Source organism: Nansenia antarctica (genome assembly GCF_963989245.1).
Source record: "Nansenia antarctica genome assembly, chromosome: 14".
In the NCBI taxonomy this organism is placed as follows: Eukaryota; Metazoa; Chordata; class Actinopteri; order Argentiniformes; family Microstomatidae; genus Nansenia; species Nansenia antarctica.
In genome coordinates, this window is record NC_137684.1 from 13,209,033 (window position 1) to 13,233,395 (window position 24,363).

The 24,363-nt window shown below is 46.6% G+C and overlaps 1 protein-coding gene across 1 annotated transcript; it reads left to right on the forward strand.

The window, feature by feature from the left end:
* Positions 1–3,428: 3,428 nt before the first annotated feature.
* On the forward strand, positions 3,429–15,614 carry znf469 (zinc finger protein 469; the record flags this gene model as incomplete). The annotated part of the gene is made up of 5 exons (XM_080544592.1): positions 3,429–7,741; positions 8,117–8,733; positions 8,974–9,198; positions 10,357–11,414; positions 11,715–15,614. 5 exons carry the CDS (start codon positions 3,429–3,431, stop codon positions 15,612–15,614), a joined length of 10,113 nt encoding a protein of 3,370 aa, XP_080400718.1.
* Positions 15,615–24,363: the final 8,749 nt, after the last annotated feature.

Sequence of the window (24,363 nt, forward strand, 5' to 3'; positions counted from 1 at the left end):
TCCATCACCATTGTCAGGGTTATCAGCACCAACGGTATGGCAGCAGAGGATCCTATCAGATCCTGAGAGCTGAGGTGATGTGATAGGATCTGGAGGGAAGGAATGTAGGTGTGTCTGAAATGTACAGAGGCACATATACATGTACATGTTACAAACTGTACAGCACTATGTAGACCCATACAGAATGTCACCCTCTGGTTATGTGTGGGAAAGCTATCCATTCTCATTTACCTGAAGAAAGGTTTACGGCTCTATTTTGTAACTTATGACACACACTGACAAGAGGGAGATGGATTGTTATTACTTGAGAAATGCAGAAGAATGGCATGTATATGTTTTCGAGGGATAGGTTTTGTCTTGGTTCCATAGGCTTCTCTCCAAAGAGTGTTCTTAATCCGGCCCCAGGCTAGCCTCCGCTCGCCTGCTTGTCTGTTTCAACTGTAGATTTGGGACAGATATTTGATATTTATACTAACCCTGTGGGATCTATCAAAAGCCTTTCTATTTGAGCATTTGCACAAGAGGAAGAAGGGGTTTCGGGTTAAGAGTTTTTCTGTCAAGCGTGATCTGGTGGTCCATGTGATGTGAACAAGAGACCTTTTGTTTGATCTAGTCATCCAGTACAGTACAGTTTATTCAGATACAATAAGGTGGACTGAGCATCACAAACAAAACACTCCTCAACACAAAGTCATCAAAGCGTCAAAGTGCTTTGGAATCATTATAAAAAAAGGATGATTATTATTGCCAAAAATATCTTTGTTAGGGACAACCTCGGGCACACAATACTATCCTGCACAGACATTTAACTTGTCACTGTAATGCAGGCGCTGGTTAGGAGGACCATAGGACCATACTGTCAGTGAAAGTGGCCTTTCCCTTTCCCGTCCCTTCCCTTCCCCCTCCTCCTGACTATGGTCACCACGCCCATCCTCAGCCATTGTCAGTGCTCTGTAATTACAGACCAGGCAGGCTGTGTGTTTTTTAAAAATACAGAGGCAGAGCCATGCGTGTCACAGGAGCACGGAGGTCAAGGGATAGGCCTGTGGGTTACAGGGCAGGGAAAGACCGGAGTCCCTTAATTGTGGGTTGGGACAGAATGTGCGTTCATGCGTAGTGTGTAGAGAGAGAAGCCAAACGACATATACATTTAGAAGAGAGATAACTAGATCTCCCCCACACAGACGCACAGACAGATATGTGCACAGACAGATATGTGCACGCCCGCGTCTAGAGGGGGGTTGGATCAGAGCAGGTGGAGGTGTTAATGTGACTCTCCCGGGGGGTTTCAATAACGACGCTTCTGAGAAGGTGGAGTCCCTCCAGATGTTTTTCCCTCCCCAGGTCATGAAAGCTACCATCAGTTTTATGTCGACTCATTAGACGTCTCCATGGTTCCACTTAACCAATCATGTCTCAGCTATCAAAGTTACCCACAAGCCATTAGAGTCACTTCTCCTGCTCTTAAAAACCTGATGGAAAGGGGGACTTATAAACATCTTTTTGGACGAATTAATCAGTCAGTGGCCAAAATAGTTTATTGCCAGACAACTGAACAACTGATTGTTTAACAGAACGAATGAGCTATTGACAGGGGGGGGAAATACCCGCATTCATTGCGTCTCCCGGTGCGAGGCGAGTGTTGGCATGTGATTATTTTCTCTCCCCTGTCCCCGAATGGTCTTAAATCTATAAGTACAAAGAGTGCATGCAGTGGTGTCTGTGGTGGTCTGCTGGGGAGAGAGGAGAGAGTCACAGACTTCAGTCTGGGGGGGGGAAGGGCTCTGCACACACTGCGCACAAACACAGCATTTTCCTCACTTTGTCACTGAAATCAAATGTTGGCTTTAGGGTAGGGGGGGGGGGGGGGTGGAGAGGAGGGAGTGGGGGTGGGATTTTGGCTAGCAGGCACAGAAATTACATTCTGCTGCTAACTCTCCTCGCTGCTTCTGCTCTGACCTCAAAAGAAGCAGCCGTTGGCCAAAGTAAACCAGGACATAAGCAGTGTCTGGGATGCCTGAGGAAAGGCAACAAACGTAACCGTCCCCACCCTCCGCACTGTCTAAAGCCACACTGACTAATCCCTGATATTCCTCCATGATCTAAACCTGCAGCCCTCCTCAACCATCAGAACAGGCTGTCATTGTGTTGTGGCTCTCTGGGATTTTATGATTCATTCGTTGGCAATGCTCCTTCTCGGCTCTGAATCCTCCTCATCCTCATAACCGCAGCCTTCATCTTTGATTGATCAAACTCTTTCCATAGTCAGACGATGCATTATGACTTGCGTGTGATGTGTCTGTGATGTTTAATCCAGTTTACAGTATCTGTTCGTTGCATCCGCAGAATAGGTGCAGTACAGTACCGTTTTACAGTATACAAGAAAGGGAATATTGTTTGGAATGCGTCGTGTTTGTGTTATGACAGATCAGTCAGCTTATGCTGTTTGGATAGTTGTATCTAAAGTATCTGCTTTTGGGTGTGAATCACCTAATTTAATCTAAGAATCCAGCCATGAAATAACACTGGCTCTTTGTATCCTGGATGTGTATGGGCAGTGCTGGGAGGTAAAACTGAGGCAATGCTGCTCTCTTCTGGCAAAAGATGGAAGAGATTCAGACATCACTGATACACTCACCTCCCATCCTTCTCAGTTGGTTTTAATTAGTAGATATCCCAGATGATTTATGTTAGCACCCTCTCCCACTTTAGTAAGAAGATATCTTCAGAACAGAAAGTATGCAATATGCATACATAGATACTTGAATAGATGAATGAATAAATGAAAGCTTTTTATACAATTTGATGCAATGACTACAGAATTGATCAGAACATACAATGTCAGTCTAGAGATTTGATCAACATCACAGTGCACGTGACATAGTCTTGTTTAATGTTTTAATTCTGTGTTCTTCAGAAAACAACACTTTGTTTTGGTTTTACTGCCAGACTGAACAAAGTGAGGCCCAGTACAGTTGATGCGTGGAAGTCTTACTCATTGAACTTGACCAACTCTGTAATTTGATTTTCCATATACCGTACCCCAATCCGGATTCTACTATTTGGCTATGACTTGTCCTCTACACTACCCTTTTTCTTTTTAGTTTTCTTTCTTTTTTCCCTCCTTTCCTTTCTTGTTCTGTATTGTCAGATAGTGTATTGTCAACATCTTGATCACAAAAAGAAAGAAAACAACACTTTGATCTAACCCATTTTCTTCTCTATCTCTTCCCAGGACTCCTGAATGCTGATGCCTGACCAGTGGTCTGTGATGAGAGTGAAGAGATGATCGTGCAGAGAGCAGCCCTCTCCCTGCCGTTCCTGCCACTGGAAGCTTACTGATCCAGACTCCCAGAGGGCACTATGCCACTGCCTCCCACATAGTGCCTCTGAGGACCAGGCCTTCCACACCACGCCTCGTCTGCACCATGGCAGGAGAGACTCAGCGCAGGTACGCTGTCAAAGAGCTGGATGCTGAGTCCAAACTGCAGGATGAGGGGACTGCACTGGAGCAGTTCACTGAGAAAAGCGCGAAAGAATCTTCAGAGCTCTTCAACGGCGCCGGCGGCGCGGAGACAAGGACAGTCAGCAGAGTGACCACGTTCGTAGAGAAGGAGAGGGACTATACTCATACGCAGCGCGAGGCTGTGATAAGGCCTCAGCAGGCAGGGAAGATTGACTTCAAGTCACTGCAGAACAGGCCGAAGTTTTCCAGTGACCGGACTTGGCCCGGCGGTAAGGGCAGCCCCCAGTCGCCGACCGGGAAGAACCGAAACCGTGACAAGCAGGGCAAGCGGTCAGGCAAATCAGAGCGTGGCAACCCGCAGCAGCTGTACCGGCTGAGCATCACCAACCCACGCTCCAACCCCACCATTGGCATCGCCTACCCGCAGCAGAAGGTCTCGCCACCCAAGAAGCTGGAGGCCAGCCGAGGGCCCGTCTCGGGCAGCTACCGGTTCCACGTGCCCAGTATCCCCGAGAGGGAGGCGGAGCTGCAGCAGGAGGAGCTCAACTACAGCCGCTGCTTCCAGGAGACCTCCTCCTCCAACTCCAACCTTACCACCCCAAGCTATACCTCACAGGCGTTGGGCTCTGTTGCCGGTGTGACATCCACACACCACACACCCCTCTCCCAGCAGCAGCAGCAGCAACAGCAGCAACCAGGCACAATGGAGAACACTAATAATACACAGCCTGGCAGCCAGCTGCTCTTCCCAGACTTTCAGATGACTGCCTCCAACGCGTGGCAGTCACCAGAGAGGACTTTTAATGGTGCTAACTATGGGATTTCGTCACAAAAGTCCACTGTTCTTCCAGAGGCGAACAAGGCGAACGGCAGCTTTGTGCCTCTGCCGTTTCAGTATGGATACCAGCTGCTCGAGGACTCCACCCCTGACCCGTTCCCCTGTAATCAGAACCCCCAAACCCAGGACTATATAGACTCTTCCTTGGCTCCTGGACAGGTGACCCACAACTCGTTTTCCTTTCAGACATCTGGGGAGGGGCAGGATGTGGTTCAGAACAACACTCAGTTCAATAATGAGCAGCCAGAGGATAGGTCGTCTTACTCCCATCCTCCACAGCCTCCGCAGTACCTGCAAGCTCCACAAGGGGCATCCTCCTCCATGCACTGCCCCAGGGGCCTGAGCGAGGACTCAGCTAGTAGTGAAAGCTCTGGCTCCAGCTCTCAGCAGTCAGAGCAGGGTAAGAGTGCCCTGCCAGACAGCACAGAGGCTTTTGGGCAACAAGACAATAGAGATGCAGCCCTCGCGTCAGGGAGCAAGACAAGTTGCCACCCCAAAGACGGAGCTGCCAATCAGAGAACACGTGTTCAAGGCGGTGTACACCACGGCAGAAATATTGCACAAGGTCCAGGCTCGCAAATGCACTTCCCAAACAAAGCCTACAACAGCCCTCCACTCAATAACATTCATATGGGTTCAGTGCCTTTTGACAAAAGTATCAACAACAAGGTCCATAGTAGATTACCACACTCCTGGGAGGGACCTAGTAAGGCCTTTTCACCAGTGGAACAAAACGCTATGCCTTATCCTAATATGAATGATAAGTTTCAGTTTCAGAGCCAGCCAGCACTTGACCAAAGGCCAAACACATCCAAAAGCAGCAGCAGGATGCCCTGGCAGCAGATCCGCCAAACCGCTGCCATACCCAACCAAAACAGGATTGAGTTATCTAGGCAACTCGGCAACCAAAAGATGACTTATCTGGTGTCTCCCTCTGACTGGCAGGAAGACAGTAAATCACATAAGAACGGCTCACTGAAAAGCCCCAACTCGTTCCAGAACAATAGAATCAGTGAGGGTTTCTCAAACCCCAGGCAAGACAGTGTCAAACAGAGCTGCAGTACAATATCATCTTTTAAAGCAGAGACAAGCCATGCACAAGTCTGTGAGTCTAAGAATAAGCCTATATATTTTGGACTAAACCCATCACTTCCTGGGGCTTCATCAAGAACCTATGGTTACCCACCATTACAGGTCCCACCCATGGGGCTGATGATGGTGTCCCCCTATGAATCCCCCTTACCCTCCCCAGTCCATAATCCCAATTCCAGCAGCACATGCTCCTCCCTCTCCCCAGCCTCAACCAGCCCTGTCAACCTCAGCTCTGAGGATAGCCAGATTACTAAGGCTGGACCTCCCCCTCCATTCTATCACCAGCACCAAGTGAAGGCACAGGCACCTACCGATCACCTCAGCTCCAACGCTCACCTTTTTCATTCAGACAATTCCAGAAACCTCCCTTACGCCCCAGAGAGAGCAAAGGACGACATGATGAGCTACTTGCAAAACAATGGACACCCAAAGACTAGTATGGACGGCAACAAGGGTTATATGGACAGCTTTGGAGTAGACCACCATCCACCTCCACCCCCATATTCTGCACATCAACTATTAGCCACCTCTTTAGCCACAGCAAACCTCGACCAACTGGATGTGCTTCTCACATGCAAGCAGTGTGATCAGAACTTCACTAACCTGGCCTCCTTCCTCGGCCATAAGCAGTACTGTGGACAACATGCATTTGCACAGAACGACTTCAAAGACATGTCGAAAGTGGAAGACACAAGGAAATTCCACACAGACATGTCAAAAGCTGCATCATCTGGTCCCAATCTGTGTCAAGGTGTGTCTATGCCACGGTTACCATCTGATCTTCATCTCTCCCTGTTAGGGCTCAATAAAAACGGGGAGCTGATGTCAGACAGTGAAACTAAAGGAGACTCCAAGGAAGACCCGATGAAACTCAACTTGTTTGCAGGGGCCAGTCACCTTCCTGTTTCTCTCCCTGACTTAGAAATGGAGGATGCAAAATTGGACAGCCTAATCACAGAAGCCTTAAATGGACTGGGTTATCAATCAGACAACACAGAGATAGACAGCAGCTTCATAGATGCATTTGCTGACGACGACCTCACCACTGTCAAAGTAGCGTCAAACAGGCAGACTTTGAAAACCAAAGACTTCATGGTCTTTGAGAGCAAAAGCAAACAGCCTACAGATGACGACAGATCTCTGATACAAGGAAAATATCTTTATGACTCTGACATTGAGAGCCTTGAAACCGATAACAAGCACACAGAGAACAAACTTGAGAAGACTCCTCTGAATTTGAATTTGAAGCAGGATGAGAAAATTAACATAAAGAAAGAAGCCTCTCATAAAAATTCAAGGATTGCCTCGGGGGAGAAATCCAGGGAGCAGGAAAACAAAGTGAAAGAGGCAATCAAGCTGTGCAAGAGTGAAGAGGAAACCACCAACGCTCCAAGGTTTCTGCTATCCAGCAAGTTTTCAGAACGATGTGGAGTCAGAAGCTATCAGGATAGTTCATTGAGGGGGTCAACCCCATCCCAAGCTCCCACTGTCAACACAAGTTCTACAAGTCCGGGAATTGCAGCGAGGGAGAGTAAAAGGAAAAGGACTGGTGCAGGTACTTGGAGCAAAGAGCTCATTCACAAAATAGTACAGCAGAAAAACAAGCTACACAAGCTCTCTGTGAAAGGTACTAAGAATCTCCAGTTCTCACTGGTGATGGAGAGACTGACACCCACAGTGCAGAACCCTACATTTGGGGAGTATGACTATGTCTCAGACTCAGATGATGAGTGTGAGCCTGTGAAGATAGCAAGCCAAGGCCGCTTGAGCCAAAGCAATCGCTGCAAATACACCTACACCAAAGAGTGCAAATGGCGAGCAAGGAGTGAAAGGGACAGGGCAGCATGGAGGCACGAGTCAAATGAGTGCTTTGAGGTCAAGAAAGCTGAGGATATCTCCCTCTCTCCAGAGAAACATGGCTCACATCAGAGACTTGTAAGGAGGGGCAGCAGGTCATCCACTAGCAGTGAACTCAGCACATCTGTGAGTATCTCCAGCGATAGCATTAACAGCCCCAAAAGCACTGACCACACAGACTCTGACTGTGAGAAAAAGATGGAGATCAGGAGGAGAGACTCTCCAGAGCAGAAGACCTATGAGAGATCACCACAAAAGATATGTAAAGAGTCTAGCACACATATAGCACTGACATTCACCAAATCTACCAAGAGGTATAATGGTTATCAGACTCTCCTCTCTGCTAGCAAAGACAATTCAGTGGCCTCGAAGATCCATAATTCAAACCATGAAGATCCCATAACAGCACTACCTAAGGTGAGGGGTCCAGTGAAAAAACTAGAAAAATGCAGAAACACAGATGTATCCTCAAGTGACAAGGAGGGCTCGTGCAGCAGAGAAATCATCCCAACAGCATTCCAAAGTTCGGCCAAAATTACACCACTGAGGATAGACGTCAAGACCCCAAAAGGGGAATCAATACATCTTCACCCCATTAACAATGATCTCAAACTGCCTCAGCATGAATCACATCCTGCCACAAACAATAACAAGGAAACTAACTCTCATAACAACGAGGAAACAATCTCAAAGGGAAAATCAGTCCACAAAAGAAGAGAAAGTGGGGGGTCCCAAGCCTTACCACCCAAGTCAAAACTATCAGAAATGTCTTCGTTTGAAAAACAAAGTGACAGCATATACCCCTTGAAAGAGCCAATTAATTTAGTCAACGAATTAGTTCCCAAGACCACAACTCTTTGCAGTGCACTCATGAACGAAGTATGCTTGTCTCCAACTGAACTTCAGGAGCCCTTGCCACAGAAAGAAACGTGCCATCGTATCCCATATCCCCTAGAGCAAGACCAGAGTCTCATGAAATCTCCCCTCTCATTTGATACATCATCAATGTTTGGGGACCTCACAGTGGCAGGATTTGACAGGATTTGTGGCCTCTACACAGACGTTCCGTTACACAAAGAGGGTTTCAACTCATTAGAGCCCACAAGTGACAAAAAGGAGGTGTTTGGATCATCATTTTCTCCCTTCCTGGAACAAAGGGATTGGGGCCTGATGGTGGATGTCAGCCCAATGCTTCCAGAGGAGATATCACAGTACAAAGACGACTCTGATAGATCAAATGAAAAGAAATCAGATTACAATCATGTTCCTCTGTCTCTGCCAGAGAAAATAATGGACTACAGTGCAAATCTCAGTAGCTGTGTGTCAGAAGATGAGCTAGAGATAAAGAGAATTGTGACAGAGCTAGAAAACCAGCTCCAGACAGCTAAGTTGAGTAGTCCACAACTGCTCACTGAAAACTCTCCAAAACAGCTGAAGATGAGCAAGTTCTCCCCACTGCGACTGGATAATGAATCTGATGGTGAAGACACTGGTCTGGATATAGGCTGTCCTGTGCAAAGCATGGCAATGGCAGTATCAAGCATGCCACCAGAGCCATTTACTGAACCGGGTCTACCATGGTCCAGTCCATTCCAGTTTGAGTTGATGGATGGACATCAAGGTCCCCATACTCCAACCCACACAGAACCAGGTGTCCTTGAGCATTTGACAGAGAATGAGGACGATGCACACAGTATCATAACTACAGCCTCTAATACAGAAAAAGAGCAACTGCAACAGGAGGACCACACACTTGAGGAAACAGATGTCGATAAGAGAACTGCCACAGAGAAATCTGAGGAGATTCTAGAGAGCAAAATGTATGCTGAAAACCTTATGAAAAGCCTCGAAGTTATTTCAGATTCAATTTTCAGAAAAGATCCTGTTACACCTGACCTGGAGGAGCAGAATGTTGCTGCACTCGACAGCCCAGAACAGCTACATGGTGAATGTCAATCTATCACTGCAGCCGAAGACAAAGATCATAGTGAAAAGGGCGTGATTCCTAATGAGGAGAGTTTTGAAAGCATTATGAATGAGACACAGCCTCTTCTCTCTGAAGATACAGACATTCCATCGGATGCAAAACAGGCTATTTCACTGCTGTCAAGTGAATCTGTAGAAAACCATAACAATGGTTCAGAACTTAAAGAAATATCAATGGTGGAAGATATCGCTGAGGTCAGTAGTATGTTAGAGGATGCTTACTGTTCAAATATGGAAGTAGATAATCCACAAGTGACTGAGGAGGCATGTGATCAACATAAAATGGAGGATTGCGGAGACAAAATCCACAACAACATTGGTGACCAGCCAGAGCTTTCGGATCAATTAGATACTCCCATCGATGATCACAAAGAAAGAGGGCCAGTGGAGGACATCAGTCTCAGCACTCCGCCTGTGAGCCCTCCCTCAATTGACTTCAACCTAGCAGAGCAGAAAAAGGATGATGACTTTGACAATAAGCTTGACGTGATTGAAAATGTATGTGAGGAAAGACCCGCAGAGATTGAAACCGATCCTGAGGGTGGCTGTTGTTCACCATCTACTGAAGAACCGAAGGAGGGAAATTCAGCATGTATGAAAGAGGAAGGCATGATTGGATCTAACACCACAACACAGGCTGGGCTGATTAGCCCTATTTCTCCACCTACATGTAGCACCTCTGAGAATGATGTTACTAATCAAACTACCCGTATCTCTATGGAGAGGGTGACAGATAAGCCATATAGTCCACTGTTGATGGAGACCAATACAGACCATGCAAGCCACAGCTCACCCACTGCCAACATTGAAACCACAGATGGTGAAAGCACTCTGTTGATGCTTGAAGAGCCTGACAGCCTCCTGAGTAATGATGCACACACATCGACCCCTGAGGACGAAGCAATAACTGAAATAGATTCTGAAAGTCAGACCGACCACAAAGAAAGAGAAGCGATTCCACATGTCATCCATGAACACGTTTCTAATGACCTTGTGGCGACTCCTCAGATTTCACTATGTCGAGAGGATTTGCAGATAAATGATAGTCAGGGCCTCACCTTGGAGGTTGCTCCACCATCCAGTCCTTTTCAGACAATTTCGCCTCGCACACCCACAGAGAACGCTGTCATGCAAGAAGAACACAGTCAATCACAAGACATACCCAGAGAAGAAAGCTGTGATGACCTAAATGCCAAAGAAGCGCTGCATATCGATGAACCATTAGGAATAACAGCTGAGATGGAGTACTCTTTAATAAGTCCTCCTCAACTGGATTTAGGAATCACAGAGAGTAAAATCTCTAGCACTGAAACCAGCACCCCCCCTCTGCTCCCTTTGACCAACATAACAGAGCCACCTGATGTCTTAGAAGCCCTCCCAAAGAGTGACACACTGTACGATTTTAAACTAAGCCCACTGAACTACAATGATGAGCCTCCGCAACTGAACCAGTATGATTATATCCCTATCTCCCCAGTCAATAGCGTAGTGGAAGAGGAGGAGCCGACCAATAAGCAGAGCCCCAGAGACGACTGTGAACCTTGTGATCTGAGTCATGACACAGCACCAATGTCAAACAAAACAATGACAGACATCGACACAGAGTTACCCATGAGCCCAGAGCCTTCAGCCAGGCGGCTGAGCCAACCAGATGAGTCTGACAACAGCATCGAGAACAACCTACAGTTCCCAGGCATTCTGTTGGGCTTTCCCAGTAAATGCTCGTCTCCATCAACTGACAATATAAAGGAGGATTTGGATATTTGCCATACCCCCCTTGCGACTATTGATTATTTGGACTTGCACGTTGACATCCTGAAGAGAGTGGACCCAGAGATCCTGGATATTCATGAGGTTCCTTGTGAGCAGGATGCCCCTCCTTTAATAGAGGACATCTCAGACGATCCGCACACTCCCAAACCACTCGTCATCTGTGAGAATGAGTCCACAATGCCATTCCCATCACCATCGCCAACACCATCAAACCAACCAGAACCTCAAATAGCAGTGGAGGCTCAGTATTCAACCAACCACAAGCTAGAGGAAGACACCTTCCAAAAAAAGACAAGTTCACAGACACACATAACTCAACAAGGCAAAGTAGTGTGTGAAATGTGCTCCATGTGTTTCCGGACAGTGCCGGGATTAAAGAGACATAAAGCCATGAAACATTTGGTCAGGAAAGATAGAGGCCCACTTTCGGAAAAAGCACCATCACTACACACTTACCAGCCCTCACAATGTATTGACACAGCACATAAAGATGATACAGGGCTTCAGGATATACAAGCCTGTTTGCAGACAGGAAATGATGGGATTTCTGAGAATCATTGCCCTCAAATAATGAATAACTCGCTCACAGCAAAACAAGGGGAAACAGATTTAGTCCTGGAGGACACTGCGAGTGAACCAACTATGACAATGACATCAGAAGAAGTAGGCCAGAAAACGCCTTCTCTGCTGACAAAAGTGAAGAGAAGCTACAAAGCACGGAAGACCAAAAGCACTGAGTTGAACATAAAACCTGACCCTTTTTCTGAGGAGCTTCTCAATATATTAAAGACAGACATATTACAAGCCATTACTCCTGAATTTCAAACCCGAGTACAACAAGGGAGCTGTAAGTCACCCGAGAGACAAGAAGAAATTAATTCCCATGTTAATCACAATGGAACAGAGGAGCGAGAGGTCCCATTCACTATTGCTGTGAACAGCGGCATTGAAGATGTGTCTGCATCTGAAACAGAGGAGACAAATGTTCTCAGCCAGACAATGGATGTGAATCAAAGCGACATTGATACAGAGGAGGAAGTGAAAGGCACAATTCTGCCAGAGATTGACAATGGAGTAGCGGAGGTTAGTACAGATATTAGCAAAGATGATGGAGTTTCTGTTAGTAAGGATGTTAGTAGGGAGTATGATGAGTCCAGAGATACATCAGATGATATGAAAGAGATGTGTGAGCAACAGACCTCAGATGAGAGCCTCGCCACAGATATAATGGGAGAAGTCGCAGTGGAGATTAAATGTGAGAAGAACTGTTCCCCTACGGATGAGGTTGATCCCCTCTCCTGTTTTAAATCTCCACCTGCTAGTCCTCCTGGACTGAGCTCCGATTTAAAGGCATTCCTCGATGATGAAAGCACATTCTCTCAGCTGTTCCCCAGAGACGAGGAAATGAAAAGGAAAAAGTGTGCAAGGGTTTACGGCAAGAGAAACAAAAGGCAAAAACTGTCACCTGATTCACCATTAGCTCGAGAATATCCTCCCCTCGACATATTTCCAGAAAAGAAAGACCAATATAGAGAAAATGAGCATTGTGAATATGAGACGATATCTATTGATGACGCGATCATGTTGAACATGTGTCATAATAGCACTTTAAAGAGCGATGGCAAGAAAGTAGTTGACGTGAAAGGAGATACAGACCATCAGGATACTCATGACAACACAGAGGAGCTTGGCAGTGAACTCCTCCATCCGACCGAGAGCACTATCGACAAAGCCTTAATAGCTTGGAGTGGCTCCAACAACCTGAACAGTGTCGTTCCAGATACTGTGATCTCTCCTGACCCGAGTTCATGTAAAGCTGAAGTGTCTACCACACCATGCCCTATCGTAGCCTCCTCTGCACCTTATCCTGAGGAGCCGTGTGGCACAGACAACGTGCCTCCTCCTTTCCACAGCATTGACATCCAAAACCCCAACACTACATTCCAACTTCCCGAAATCCAGTTCTTTGACTCTAACAAGGACATCTCAGTAGCTGGACTCATTGGCACTGACGACACGGAGGTCAAAGAGGTCGCTAAGCCCAAGAAGCCCACCACAGTGCGCAGGGGGCGGAAACGTCAAGACGGCAGCATAAAGATCAAGGACAAACAGTACAAGTGCAAGGTGTGCTTCACCTGGTTCCTCACCCTGGGGGAGCTCAACTTCCACAAGCTATCCCACAACCCCTCTCCTCCCCCCACCTGTTACATGTGTGTCCAGCGCAAGTTCAGCTCCCGGGAGCAGCTGAGGGACCACCTTAGGGAGAAACACGCCAAAAACAAGGCAGGCATCTGGACCTGTGGCATGTGTCTGAAGGAGATATCTGATGTTTGGATGTATAACGAGCACTTACGGGAGCACGCCACACAGTTCGCACGCAAGGGCCAGACGCAGAGCTCCATGCTAGGCATGCCAGGCTGCTTCATGCAGGAGACTGCTGTGAAGAACTTTATCACCTCCATCATGCAGCGCCGGCCCAGCAAAGCCAACAGAGAGTCTAGTAAGGTAGCCGCAAAGGAGCAGGGAAAAGTAGCAACGGAAACCACAAGGCAGGAGGCCAAAACTACAGAGGGTCCTGAGCCCAAAGTGATCAAAACCAAAAGTAGTTGTGGAGGAAGTGTGAAACCGAACACACTCACACCAGTCGAGGTACTGCACAAAACAGAGACAGCACCAAAGAAGGAGATGGAGATGCACCCCAACTGTAAAGACCCCTCCAGAGACTGCCACCACTGTGGCAAACAGTTCCCCAAGCCGTTCAAGCTTCAGCGACACCTTGTGGTGCACAATCTACACAAGATTTTCCTGTGTCATAAATGCCCAGTTTCCTATCAAGAACCACAGGAACTGAAAGATCACCTAAAGAGTGAGCACGAGGAGGTGGACGAGCTAGACTCTAAGCATACCACCCTCTACACCTGTGAGCTGTGTGCCGACGTCATGCATGTCATTAAGAAATCGTTCATCTGTAGCACCTGCAACTATACGTTCTCCAAGAAAGAGCAGTTTGACCGTCACATGGAAAAGCACCTATCAGGGGGTAACAAAATCTTCAAGTTCAGAGGAGTCCTCAGGCCTATCAAAGCATCATCTGCGTCGAAAGACGAAGAGTGTGATTTGCCTGCAAGCAAGAAGAGAAAGATTCTTACTGAGAGTCTGCAAGAAAACAGCTCAGACAGCGGCATCGCCAGCATAGCTTCAATGAACTTAAGTCAGAGCACTGAGATGCAGGCCCTGAAACCCACTGTACCCACAAGGGAAGATTCCACACAGACCAGTGCAGCTGAACATCACACAGACACAAAAGATGCTAGTGTGAAGACGGAAGACATCGCCGAGGACTACTCTGACATACTGGGAGAGCTGGAGCATTGTTCCTTTCACATGGGCTCCTCCGAATGTGAGAGCCTCTCCACTGCTACGCCCAAAACAGAGGACGTTGGCAGCCAGGGCGACGGCAAATCCTTCACAGAGCCCTGTGATGTGAAGGAGGAGGGCGATTCACCCTGTAACAGAGAGGAGACCACGTCACAATGGTTGGCCCCGAAAGAGAACGATGCAGCTGAAGAGGAGGGTAGTAGCGTTCAGATTATCACTGTTGAGGCCGAAGAGAAAAGGATGGAGAGGAGAGATTCAGCTACATCGAATGACGAGTTGTACATCAGAGCCCATGAAAACATGGTCAACAGCTCAAAGACAACCGATTCACGTCACGGACATGACCTCCAACATCCCTCTACAAAGCATAAAACATCTGCCGTCGTCACGGACCAAGCGAGGGAGGATGACCAAGGGCAACATTCGACTAGCAACTACAACAACGACAACAAACAGAAAGAGCTGTTCTCACCTAATGGCTCTGAGCAGCAATGTAGCAGCCAGGCTAAGGACAAGGCCTCCCCGACCAAGCCAAGTGAAAGCACTAAACACAACTCTACCAGTTGCCCGAGGGTTACAGAGTCAATGCCAGTCTTCCACACCAAGCTAACTTCCACGGGCTCCTCCACCTCGAGCGAGGACAAGGACTCTGTAAGACAACAACAGAAGAAACGGAAAGAGATGAAGTCACCCAACAGTCTGCAGAGGGTTTCTTCGCCTGCCACACGAGAGAACCTCGGCGTGGACGCGAGGGCCAAAAAGAAATTCCGTCCCAGCAAGTGTGAGAGTCCCTCTGTGCACAGGAAATCTGACGGCCCTAGCGACTACCCAGTGCTCTCTTCTGTAAGGGATGACGTGGTTAGCAACAAAATAGTCTCCAAGCACAAAACCGGGAGTCTAGGCTTGCAACCAAAGAGAACTTCTTCCCTTGATAACTGCACACCAAAGAAAGCAGAGATTTTGCATCATCTTAACGGGGATTACAAAGCCAAAAAGGGGCCTCCTGCCCAGCGGCCTCTGCATTTCCCAGTTTCTAAAGTGTCCGCTGTCCCCATGAACAATTCCTTGAGTAAGTCTAGGACAAAGACAGGGGTTAGGTCAATGGAGACCCATGCCTACCGGACAGCAGAGTCACAGAACAACCTCCTGAGCCAGCTGTTTGGCCAGAAGCTCACAAGCTTTAAGATTCCTTTGAGGAAGGACACTTCAGAATCAATAAACTGATGGGGGGTTTGAGGGATCTGTGAAAAAAGAGACTATGATGATGTTCACTTTACAGATGATCAAGGCAGTTCATGAACCTGATTGAGATTGCATGGCTTTCCTCTGTGAAATGTTCTTCCGAAAATACTTATTTAGTCACTTTATGTCTTCTTCTTCTTTTGTAAATATGTTTTTATTACACAAATGTGAGGAGTTATAGCAGAGAAGAGTTTATGATTCTAGAATGAATATTTTAGTAGGGCAAATCATTGACTATTACTGCTATTCTTAGGGTGAAAATTATCAGAGACTATATTTCATTTATACAAAAGGAAAGGAAAAAAAGAATACTTGAAAATGAAACAGAATATTTTTCCAAATAATGCATGACATTTTCACATTCACATGTTCATAAAGGATATTGTTTTTTATGCAACAGGACCAAATGACATCCCACCCTGGACCATGTCAGTGCACCTTTTGTATATGTTTAAAAAAAATACTCTTTTTGTATTATTTTTTACCTTACTGTACTGCATTGACATTCATTGTATTAGCTTTTTGTATAAACATTAACTGGTGCTATGATATTTTTTATTGTAATGTGAACACCAATTTCCTCTAACTGAAGGGAACATGAAATCTGTAGCCGTTTTCAACCATCCAACTGTTTGTGCTGGTTCTCTGTAGTTTCTTAAATATACTGTGTACAACCTCCATTACAACCTCCATTACAACCAAGTATTCATCTGTACGTCTTTAGGAAAGGAAATTAGGAACGCTTCAGTCGTACAACCTCAGGTGCATACAAGGACAATCCGCAGTCCTGAGACCTGTATTAGGAGCTCCTCCCATGCACTGATATCACCACACACCAATCAAACACTCTGTGTCTGTCCAACTGTTTTAATTAAGAATATTATTTACTAGGACAAAAAAGGTGCTTTATCTTGTTTATATGTATCTTATATTGTATTATATTGTAGGTAGATTATTTCCGGTGCAATGCTCATTGTCAAAGTTTTATTTTAATAATGTGCAACAGAATCAAAGAGCGAGAAGAAAGGGAAATGCAATGCCTCTTGTAGGTTGTAAAGTGGTTCACTAAGTGCCTCTTGTCAAGTTGGTTATTAAAGATCTGTATTGGTCTCTCTGCGCTCTTTTCTTCCTTTGTTTATGACATCTCTTGCACGTATTCCAACATCCATCCCCGCAGACTGCTGCTGTCACCACAGTTTCACAAATTGGAAACCGAGGAGGCCGTTTGTGCCCAGAGGCAAGAACAGGTGCAGAACCAACCATAACAAAGTCTCGTTCATTTTTCTTCAGCACTTCAATGAGCTACCTCATTATCTAAAGGATGAGCATAAATGTATGTTTACTACAGGGAACAGGAAAACAGAAACAGTGACATTCATCAAACCATATACAAGTCGTATGGGACTGTCGAGCGGGCCCGAGTAGGACTGGATCACTTCCTGTCTTCCCCGAGCAGCCATCGTGTTGTTTCTCTCACCGTGTGTTAAGTGGCTTCTATTCCTACATGAGCCCAATCTGTCATCACATAGGAATAAAAAGCCATAGGACACAGCGGCAGACATGCCGTAGCATAGGCGGGCGGGGTGGGGGGTGGGGTGGAGGGGGTGCTGCTGACGTCATCCACAAAATGACCCACCAACCTGGGAGTGGAGAGGGAATGAAAAGAGAAGATTGATTGATTGAGTGAGAGAATGAAGGTAGACAGACAAGGAGAAAAGTGAGAGCTTATTTTCTCGTTCAAGGACCCGAGCTCAAGGACCCGAGCGATGGGGAATACAATAAACAGTGTTTCTGTCTGAAGTAAAACGTACGCTGTTCACTCACACCATTGTTTGGTCCCGGAGGAAAATGTGATTACTTTACTACAGTAGACTCGCACAGCGTGAGAGGAGGAGAGTTAGAGGTGGAAGATAGATTACATGTTATTGTCGGTGTTCCTGGTGTAAGTGGCTTGACGTTGTTTGTCCAGATGGATTCTCTCTATAGGTCAGTCATCTGTCCGCTGTTCGTCCTCTCAACACTCCTTCATCAGTTGGCAAGTGGCCCATTCAAAACATCAAATTGGTGTGTGTTCTGGCATGGTCCATGTGCCTATTTGGCTTCATGCGACTATGATGGACTTCTTTTGAAATGCAATCTGAAATCGAATCTTTTTGTCACCCAAGGTCATTTCATAAATGTAATTTTGTTATAAATGGGCAAATATTTAGTAGCTTACCTTGGCTATCGTGATCATTGATTCCCCCCCCAATTGCATCTAAAAACCTGCAAAGGAAGAATGCCAGGTTGAATGTTTTGGTGTAGGTTTATCCAAGAGTTAACCAAAGACGATCCAAATGAACAGGCATCATATCAACTTTCCACATGTCAATGTTCAATGTCAGGATGTTTTATACGTCTGCAACATACTCAGCTGATATAGATAGATAGATAGATAGATAGATAGATAGATAGATAGATAGATAGGTAGGTAGGTAGGTAGGTAGGTAGGTAGATAGATAGATAGGTAGGTAGGTAGGTAGGTAGGTAGGTAGGTAGGTAGGTAGGTAGATAGATAGATAGATAGATAGATAGATATATTGATAGATAGATAGTTTATTAGCCACATGACCAAAGCCGGTGGAATTTGTTCTCGGTACAGCATATTGACCTCTGCATATGTTATTGTTTTGGAAGCCTTCACTTAAATCTGATATAAATCACAGTATGTTAATTCTTGACTATATTACCTAATTTGCCCGGAGTCCAGCAGGTGTTCCCCAGTGCCTCAGGACAGCTCCTGTAATTAAAACATTAAACAAGAAATCAGTTAACTTTTTCTCACAATTTAACCCAGAAACATTGTGAGCTTAGAATTATAAGGTTCTATCTCCGTTTAGGGCAGTTCAGAGATATTGAGCGTCAAGTTTTTACATTCCATTATGTTTTGTGAGATGGAACCTTTGTATTTTATTAATTACTAACTCAAAAATGTCAACATTTTAAAAAATAACACTACACAGGCATTAATAAACACCTAATGGATCAGACTATGTAAAAAACTCAATTTTGACAAAAATGGAGATAGAACCATATAATTCTAACGTCACGACATGTCAAATGAAACGTGCACGGGCTGCACACCTCCCCGTCAGGCCCCCGCTTATCATCTGATCTTTGGGGGGAATTCACCAGAGGCACAGCCATGCAGGAGCGTGACAGGAACGCTTTGCACTTTGAAGTCGAGTGACATTATCAGTAAGTCTGGCCTTGAAATAGCATCTTTTTCTCTCTCTCTCTCTCTCTCGCTCTGTCTCTCAGTCTCTCTCCCTTTCTCATCTGATCTATCTCACTCACTCTATCTCCTGACACTCTAACTCGTTTTCTCATTCCCTTTCCCCCTCTCTCGAATTTCCTTCTCCTCTCTTTCTTTCTTTCTGTCTTGCTCTACTTTTCTCTCATTCATTTATTCTCCTCACTTCTTTCCTCCTTCTCCCTTTCTCTTACCTCCCTCTGTCTAACCTCTGTCCTTCCCTCTAACTGTGTCTTTTTTTTCACTCACCCTTCACACGTTCACCTTTCAATCCCTCTCCATGTCCCTCCTCTCCCCTCGCCCTCTCTCCACCTCTATCTCCTCTCCTCTCCCCCTCCCTTTCCCCCCCTCTCCCCTCCCCCTATCTCCCCTCTCTCCCCCCCCTTCACTATCTCTATCTGTGGCTGTGTCGTTTGTTGCTGGCTCTGCCTCTCAGGGAGGTCGAGAGATCAGGGGCAGATAGAGACGGACTGCTGGTCACCGGTAATGACATGGAGGCTGAGGGGCACTGAGGTCTCCTCTATCGGGATTCAGGGTTTCAGCCATCAGAGAGAGAGAGGGAGAGAGAGAGAGGGAGAGAGAGAGAGAGAAGGGAGAGAGATGAAGCGTGAAGCACAGAAATAACCGACTGTTCCATCTGCAAAACCCGCTCTAAATCTGGGAAAACCCTGTCTAACATCATACGCAGAGAATTCTGGTTTTCCAGAGGGATGATGGTTGAAATCACGGTGGTGTTTTTAAGACCTACAGCGAACAACGGATGAATAATTCAATAAACAAGTTCCCCCCGCAGAGTGAACAAAGGAGACAATGGAGTCTTTGAAATCAAGACATCAAACTAACCCAGCCGTCAAAACATCCAGTCTTCCCCGAAATCTTCATACAAGAGAGCTGATGAGTAACTACGTAGGAAAGGCTCCCTCAGGACACCCACCTGAAAATACCAGTCAAAGGAATTAGGGCATTTAATAGCATCAAAATGAACAAGTAGATAGGCAGCATAAGAATAGATAGATGAAAGCGATACAAAAGAAATGGGCCAATAACAGGTCAGAGTCATTTCTGGGAAATGGTAGAATAGTAAACATTACAGCAAAGCCTTCCATCCGTTAGATCTTCTAATGAACAGGATCTCTGTATGACGCCATGGTCCTTTACTGCCAAAGAAACCTTTATCTACAAAAACATTTGTCATTCCCGTTAGCTGTAGAAAGGGAACAGGCTGTTCACAATAGCGAAAAGTACCTGTTTGATGTTCTAGGTTTAGAGAAATAAGTGGGGTTGCTCTGCAGGGGCTATGCAAACAAACCAATTGCCTGTTGGTTGGGATGGCCTCTGTGTCTGTACACACGGGAACATTGGTGCTGAACGGTTTGCGTCAAAAGAAGAAATGCTGCCCTAATACGCTTATCTGACATATTTCACGAAGGGCATGAAAAAAATATATAGTTTGTTAAATGCTATTCTTCTATAAATCCACGCTTGGCTAATCTTTGGAAAGTTTGCTTCTGACTCAACAAATAATAAAAACACAAATCTCTCATGTTTAAAGATATTTTCTAGATGGTATTTAATGATATTCCAATGTTTTGAAGCTACAGAGTGGAACGGATAAACCGATCGTTTAGGCAACCTGGTATCACACATCGATAAAACCTTAGGGCCAATAGAAAGATATGACTTGTATGAATATACATGTGCATACACTTTATAAATGTTCACAGTAGACATCTAACAAAAGGTCACATTCAATGAGAAAAGAGATTCCTCGTTCTGACGTTTTCATATGAAACACTAATGGTCAGTAAGCCCATACCCCCCCTACCCCTCTGTCACCACCCTTCTCCACCCCCATCCTCCCTCCCTGCACCCCCGTCCGCCCCTTTCTACCCCCTCCACCCTCCTCCACCCACCTCCACCCCTCCTCCACCAGCATCACACACCCACAACCCGCATTCTCTCTCAGCTCCCCTGCTGGCTTCTCTGTCGTCGTCATAGTGAATCTGTAGGATCTGCTCTGACAATTGATGTGGCGCAATTGGATTTGCAGTGTGTCTCTTTCTCCCAGCCTCTCAGAGAGTGTAATCCATGCTGTGACTAATTGAGTGGTCCACCAACACACAGTGTGAAAGGCTGGCTGGGAGATTAGTCTGTGACCTGCCCTCAGATTCTGACTGCCTGTGAGACTGGTCTGTGACCTGCTTCTATTGTCTGACTGCCTGTGAGACTGGTCTGTGACCTGCTTCTATTGTCTGACTGCCTGTGAGACTGGTCTGTGACCTGCTTCTATTGTCTGACTGCCTGTGAGACTGGTCTGTGACCTGCTCTATTGTCTGACTGGCTGTGAGACTGGTCTGTGACCTGCTTCTATTGTCTGACTGGCTGTGAGACTGGTCTGTGACCTGCTTCTATTGTCTGACTGGCTGTGAGACTGGTCTGTGACCTGCTCTATTGTCTGACTGGCTGTGAGACTGGTCTGTGACCTGCTTCTATTGTCTGACTGGCTGTGAGACTGGTCTGTGACCTGCTGTATTGTCTGACTGGCTGTGAGACTGGTCTGTGACTTGCTCTATTGTCTGACTGCCTGTGAGACTGGTCTGTGACTTGCTCTATTGTCTGACTGCTTGTGAGATCAACAGCCTGAGAGCATTTGAAAACGGAAGAAGCACTGCCCTACTTGACCTTGTCCGATAAGGACGCATATTTTTTCGATTTCTTTCGTGGTACATTTCGCCTATCGAATACCCTGATCTAAATGTATTACCGATCGAGACGCAGACAATATGCTTTAAAAAGCTAGCAGATATTTCGACAGAACAGAAAACGTACAGCTACCTGAACCTGTCCGTTAGGGACACTCATTTATCTTCGCTATTTGACCACGTCTGCTCCTGTGACCAATAAATCACTGTAACCCTCTCGACAGACTACAATAGGAAGCAGCTGAGAGCCAGAGTGTCTGGGTGTCATAGGCAACAGGGTGATGACTCACCACAGCTGTGCCACTGCCACCTGTCTGACCACCGCTATCCCACAAGGCACAGCTCTCACTCATCACGGACACTCTTAGGAAGAGAAGAGAGGCTCCGTGATACAACAAGCTTAAAACCACTCTGCCCTGCTGGTGCACTCACCGTGGCGATCATTCCCGACTTACACAATCCCCACGCCACGGGGGGGTTCTCACCGCTGTCATGGTCATGTCCTCATCTTTGATAGACTCCTAATCTGATTTAGAGGAAGGGAGGCGAGCTCTTTTACCCACAGAGGATTTGAATAGAGGACAATGAGTCATCTATCTTAATTGGAAACTTTCCATTAATGACTGTCCAAGGTGATACACCCACCCCCTTTCACATCACACACTCGCCAAACCAGACACACTCGCTCACACACCCACACTGAATACGGACACGCACGCACACACGCACGCACGCATATAGACTCTGTATTGTATGTGACACAAAAACGATGACATTAAAGACGAAGAATGCATTCAGCATCGTATTCGAAGACTCGCCTCAGACCGTGCCAGCATCTGAGAAGTCCCTCAACAAACACATCCAACAAAAGGCAGTAAATGAATGAACCAGAAATAGATAGTGACTCGGTATATATATATACGCACCTGCATGATTCCATTGAGCAAGACCGTCTGTCTCTCCCTCTCTCTCTCTCCCTCAGACCGGGGCTGGCAGAGTGAGTCTTCAACCCAGCGAGACGGGGAGACTGGGGCTCAGCTGCAGAAACTGACATCATCCTTTACCGGAGAGGAGGTTTTCCCCCTCCCGTTATCTGCACCCTCCTCTCTCTCTCTCTCTCGCTCTCTCCGTCTCTCTCTCTCACTCACTCGCACCGTACAGTACGTCTACCCCCCTTCTCCCTCCCTCCCCCCCTCTCCCTCTCTCTCTCCCTCTCTCTTTTACTCTCTCTCTCTCTCGCGCGCGCTATCGTCCCTGTCGCTCTGTCTTTTCTCAGACCGTCTCTGGTTTTTTAAAGAAGCCCCCCAGTCAGCGAGGAGACACCTTGGCACCGGAATTAAGTCTCGACGTTCCGTGGCAGGTGCTAGACTTTTAAGCCATTGCTTTACACGGCCGACCCCGGACAGATTGTTTCTCTATCAGTCTTGTTAATCAGGGGGGGGGTTTTCGAAACAGTCGTCATGTAGAAAAGACTGTGGGGGTATATATCGCCCTACCTGGGGGTGTTGTAATCCCTCCAAAGCTTTACTCGCCTAGGACGATAGATACCTAGGTTGAGCCTCAATCGTCTAAATTGGCTCTCTCTCCTCGTCGCCCTTTCCCTTTGTCTGCGCTGATCCGAAAACATTTAGGGAGATGAAAGCAATATCGCCTACTGGGGAACCCTGATTTCACCAATCCAATTATTTTCAGAGCAGTGTGATTGAAGGAGGAGAGGGAAGGAGAGGAAAGCGTATGTTTGAGACTGAACCCTGGCCCTGTGTTCGAGGGGGAGAGCCTACATGTTGCTGTCCATGGTGCTGATTAAAGCTGAAGGAGACATCACTAAAGGACAGGGGGTGACACCGCACAGACCCTGCAGGAAATAGCCTTGAAAGGAATGGGCAGAAAAACCAGTTTGAGGTGGTGCAGAGCCTTAATAAACACACACACACGTGCACGCGCACATTTGCACATACACACACACACGCGGGCTTGCACATACACACACACGCGCGTGTGCACGCGCACACACACACCCCGCTAGCGCCTGCCTCCTCTCTCCTATCCTCCATGGGCATTTCTCTACGTCTCAACTCATTTAGGCTTACATTCATCATGGTAAGGTAACAGTGGCAGGTGGGATTAAAATGGATTAGCCCTATTAAAGGAATGTGTGGTGCATATTACACTAAGACCCACGCATACACAGCTGCCCAGAGAATCACATACACATTTATCTGCACATTACAGTAACACACACACACACACACACACAGTCTCACACTAGCACAGACGAACAGAATCACACACAGATACACATGCATACACAATCACACACTCACAAGGGTGCATATGCACACACACACACACACAGTCTCACACTAGCACAGACAAACAGAATCACACACAGATACACATGCATACACAATCACACACTCACAAGTGTGCATATGCACACACACACACACACACACACACACACACACACAAGCACAAAGGAGAGGCTCATGCAGGCAGAGCAGCTGACAGGTCTGGTTGATGTTGACGTTTAGGGTGACAGGAAGGGGACGTGAGGGAGGGATGACGTTGTGAATATGGCTGCTGCTCTGCCTCACTGTGGACCACGTTCTGTTGTCTTAACTCTCCTCTCAAGAGGTAGCTTTAGAACCTATCCTCCTTGTTTCCATAGTGACACTTTTCCTCCTTTGTGCGAGTGTGTATATGTCCATGCGTGTGTGTGTGTGTGTGTGTGTGT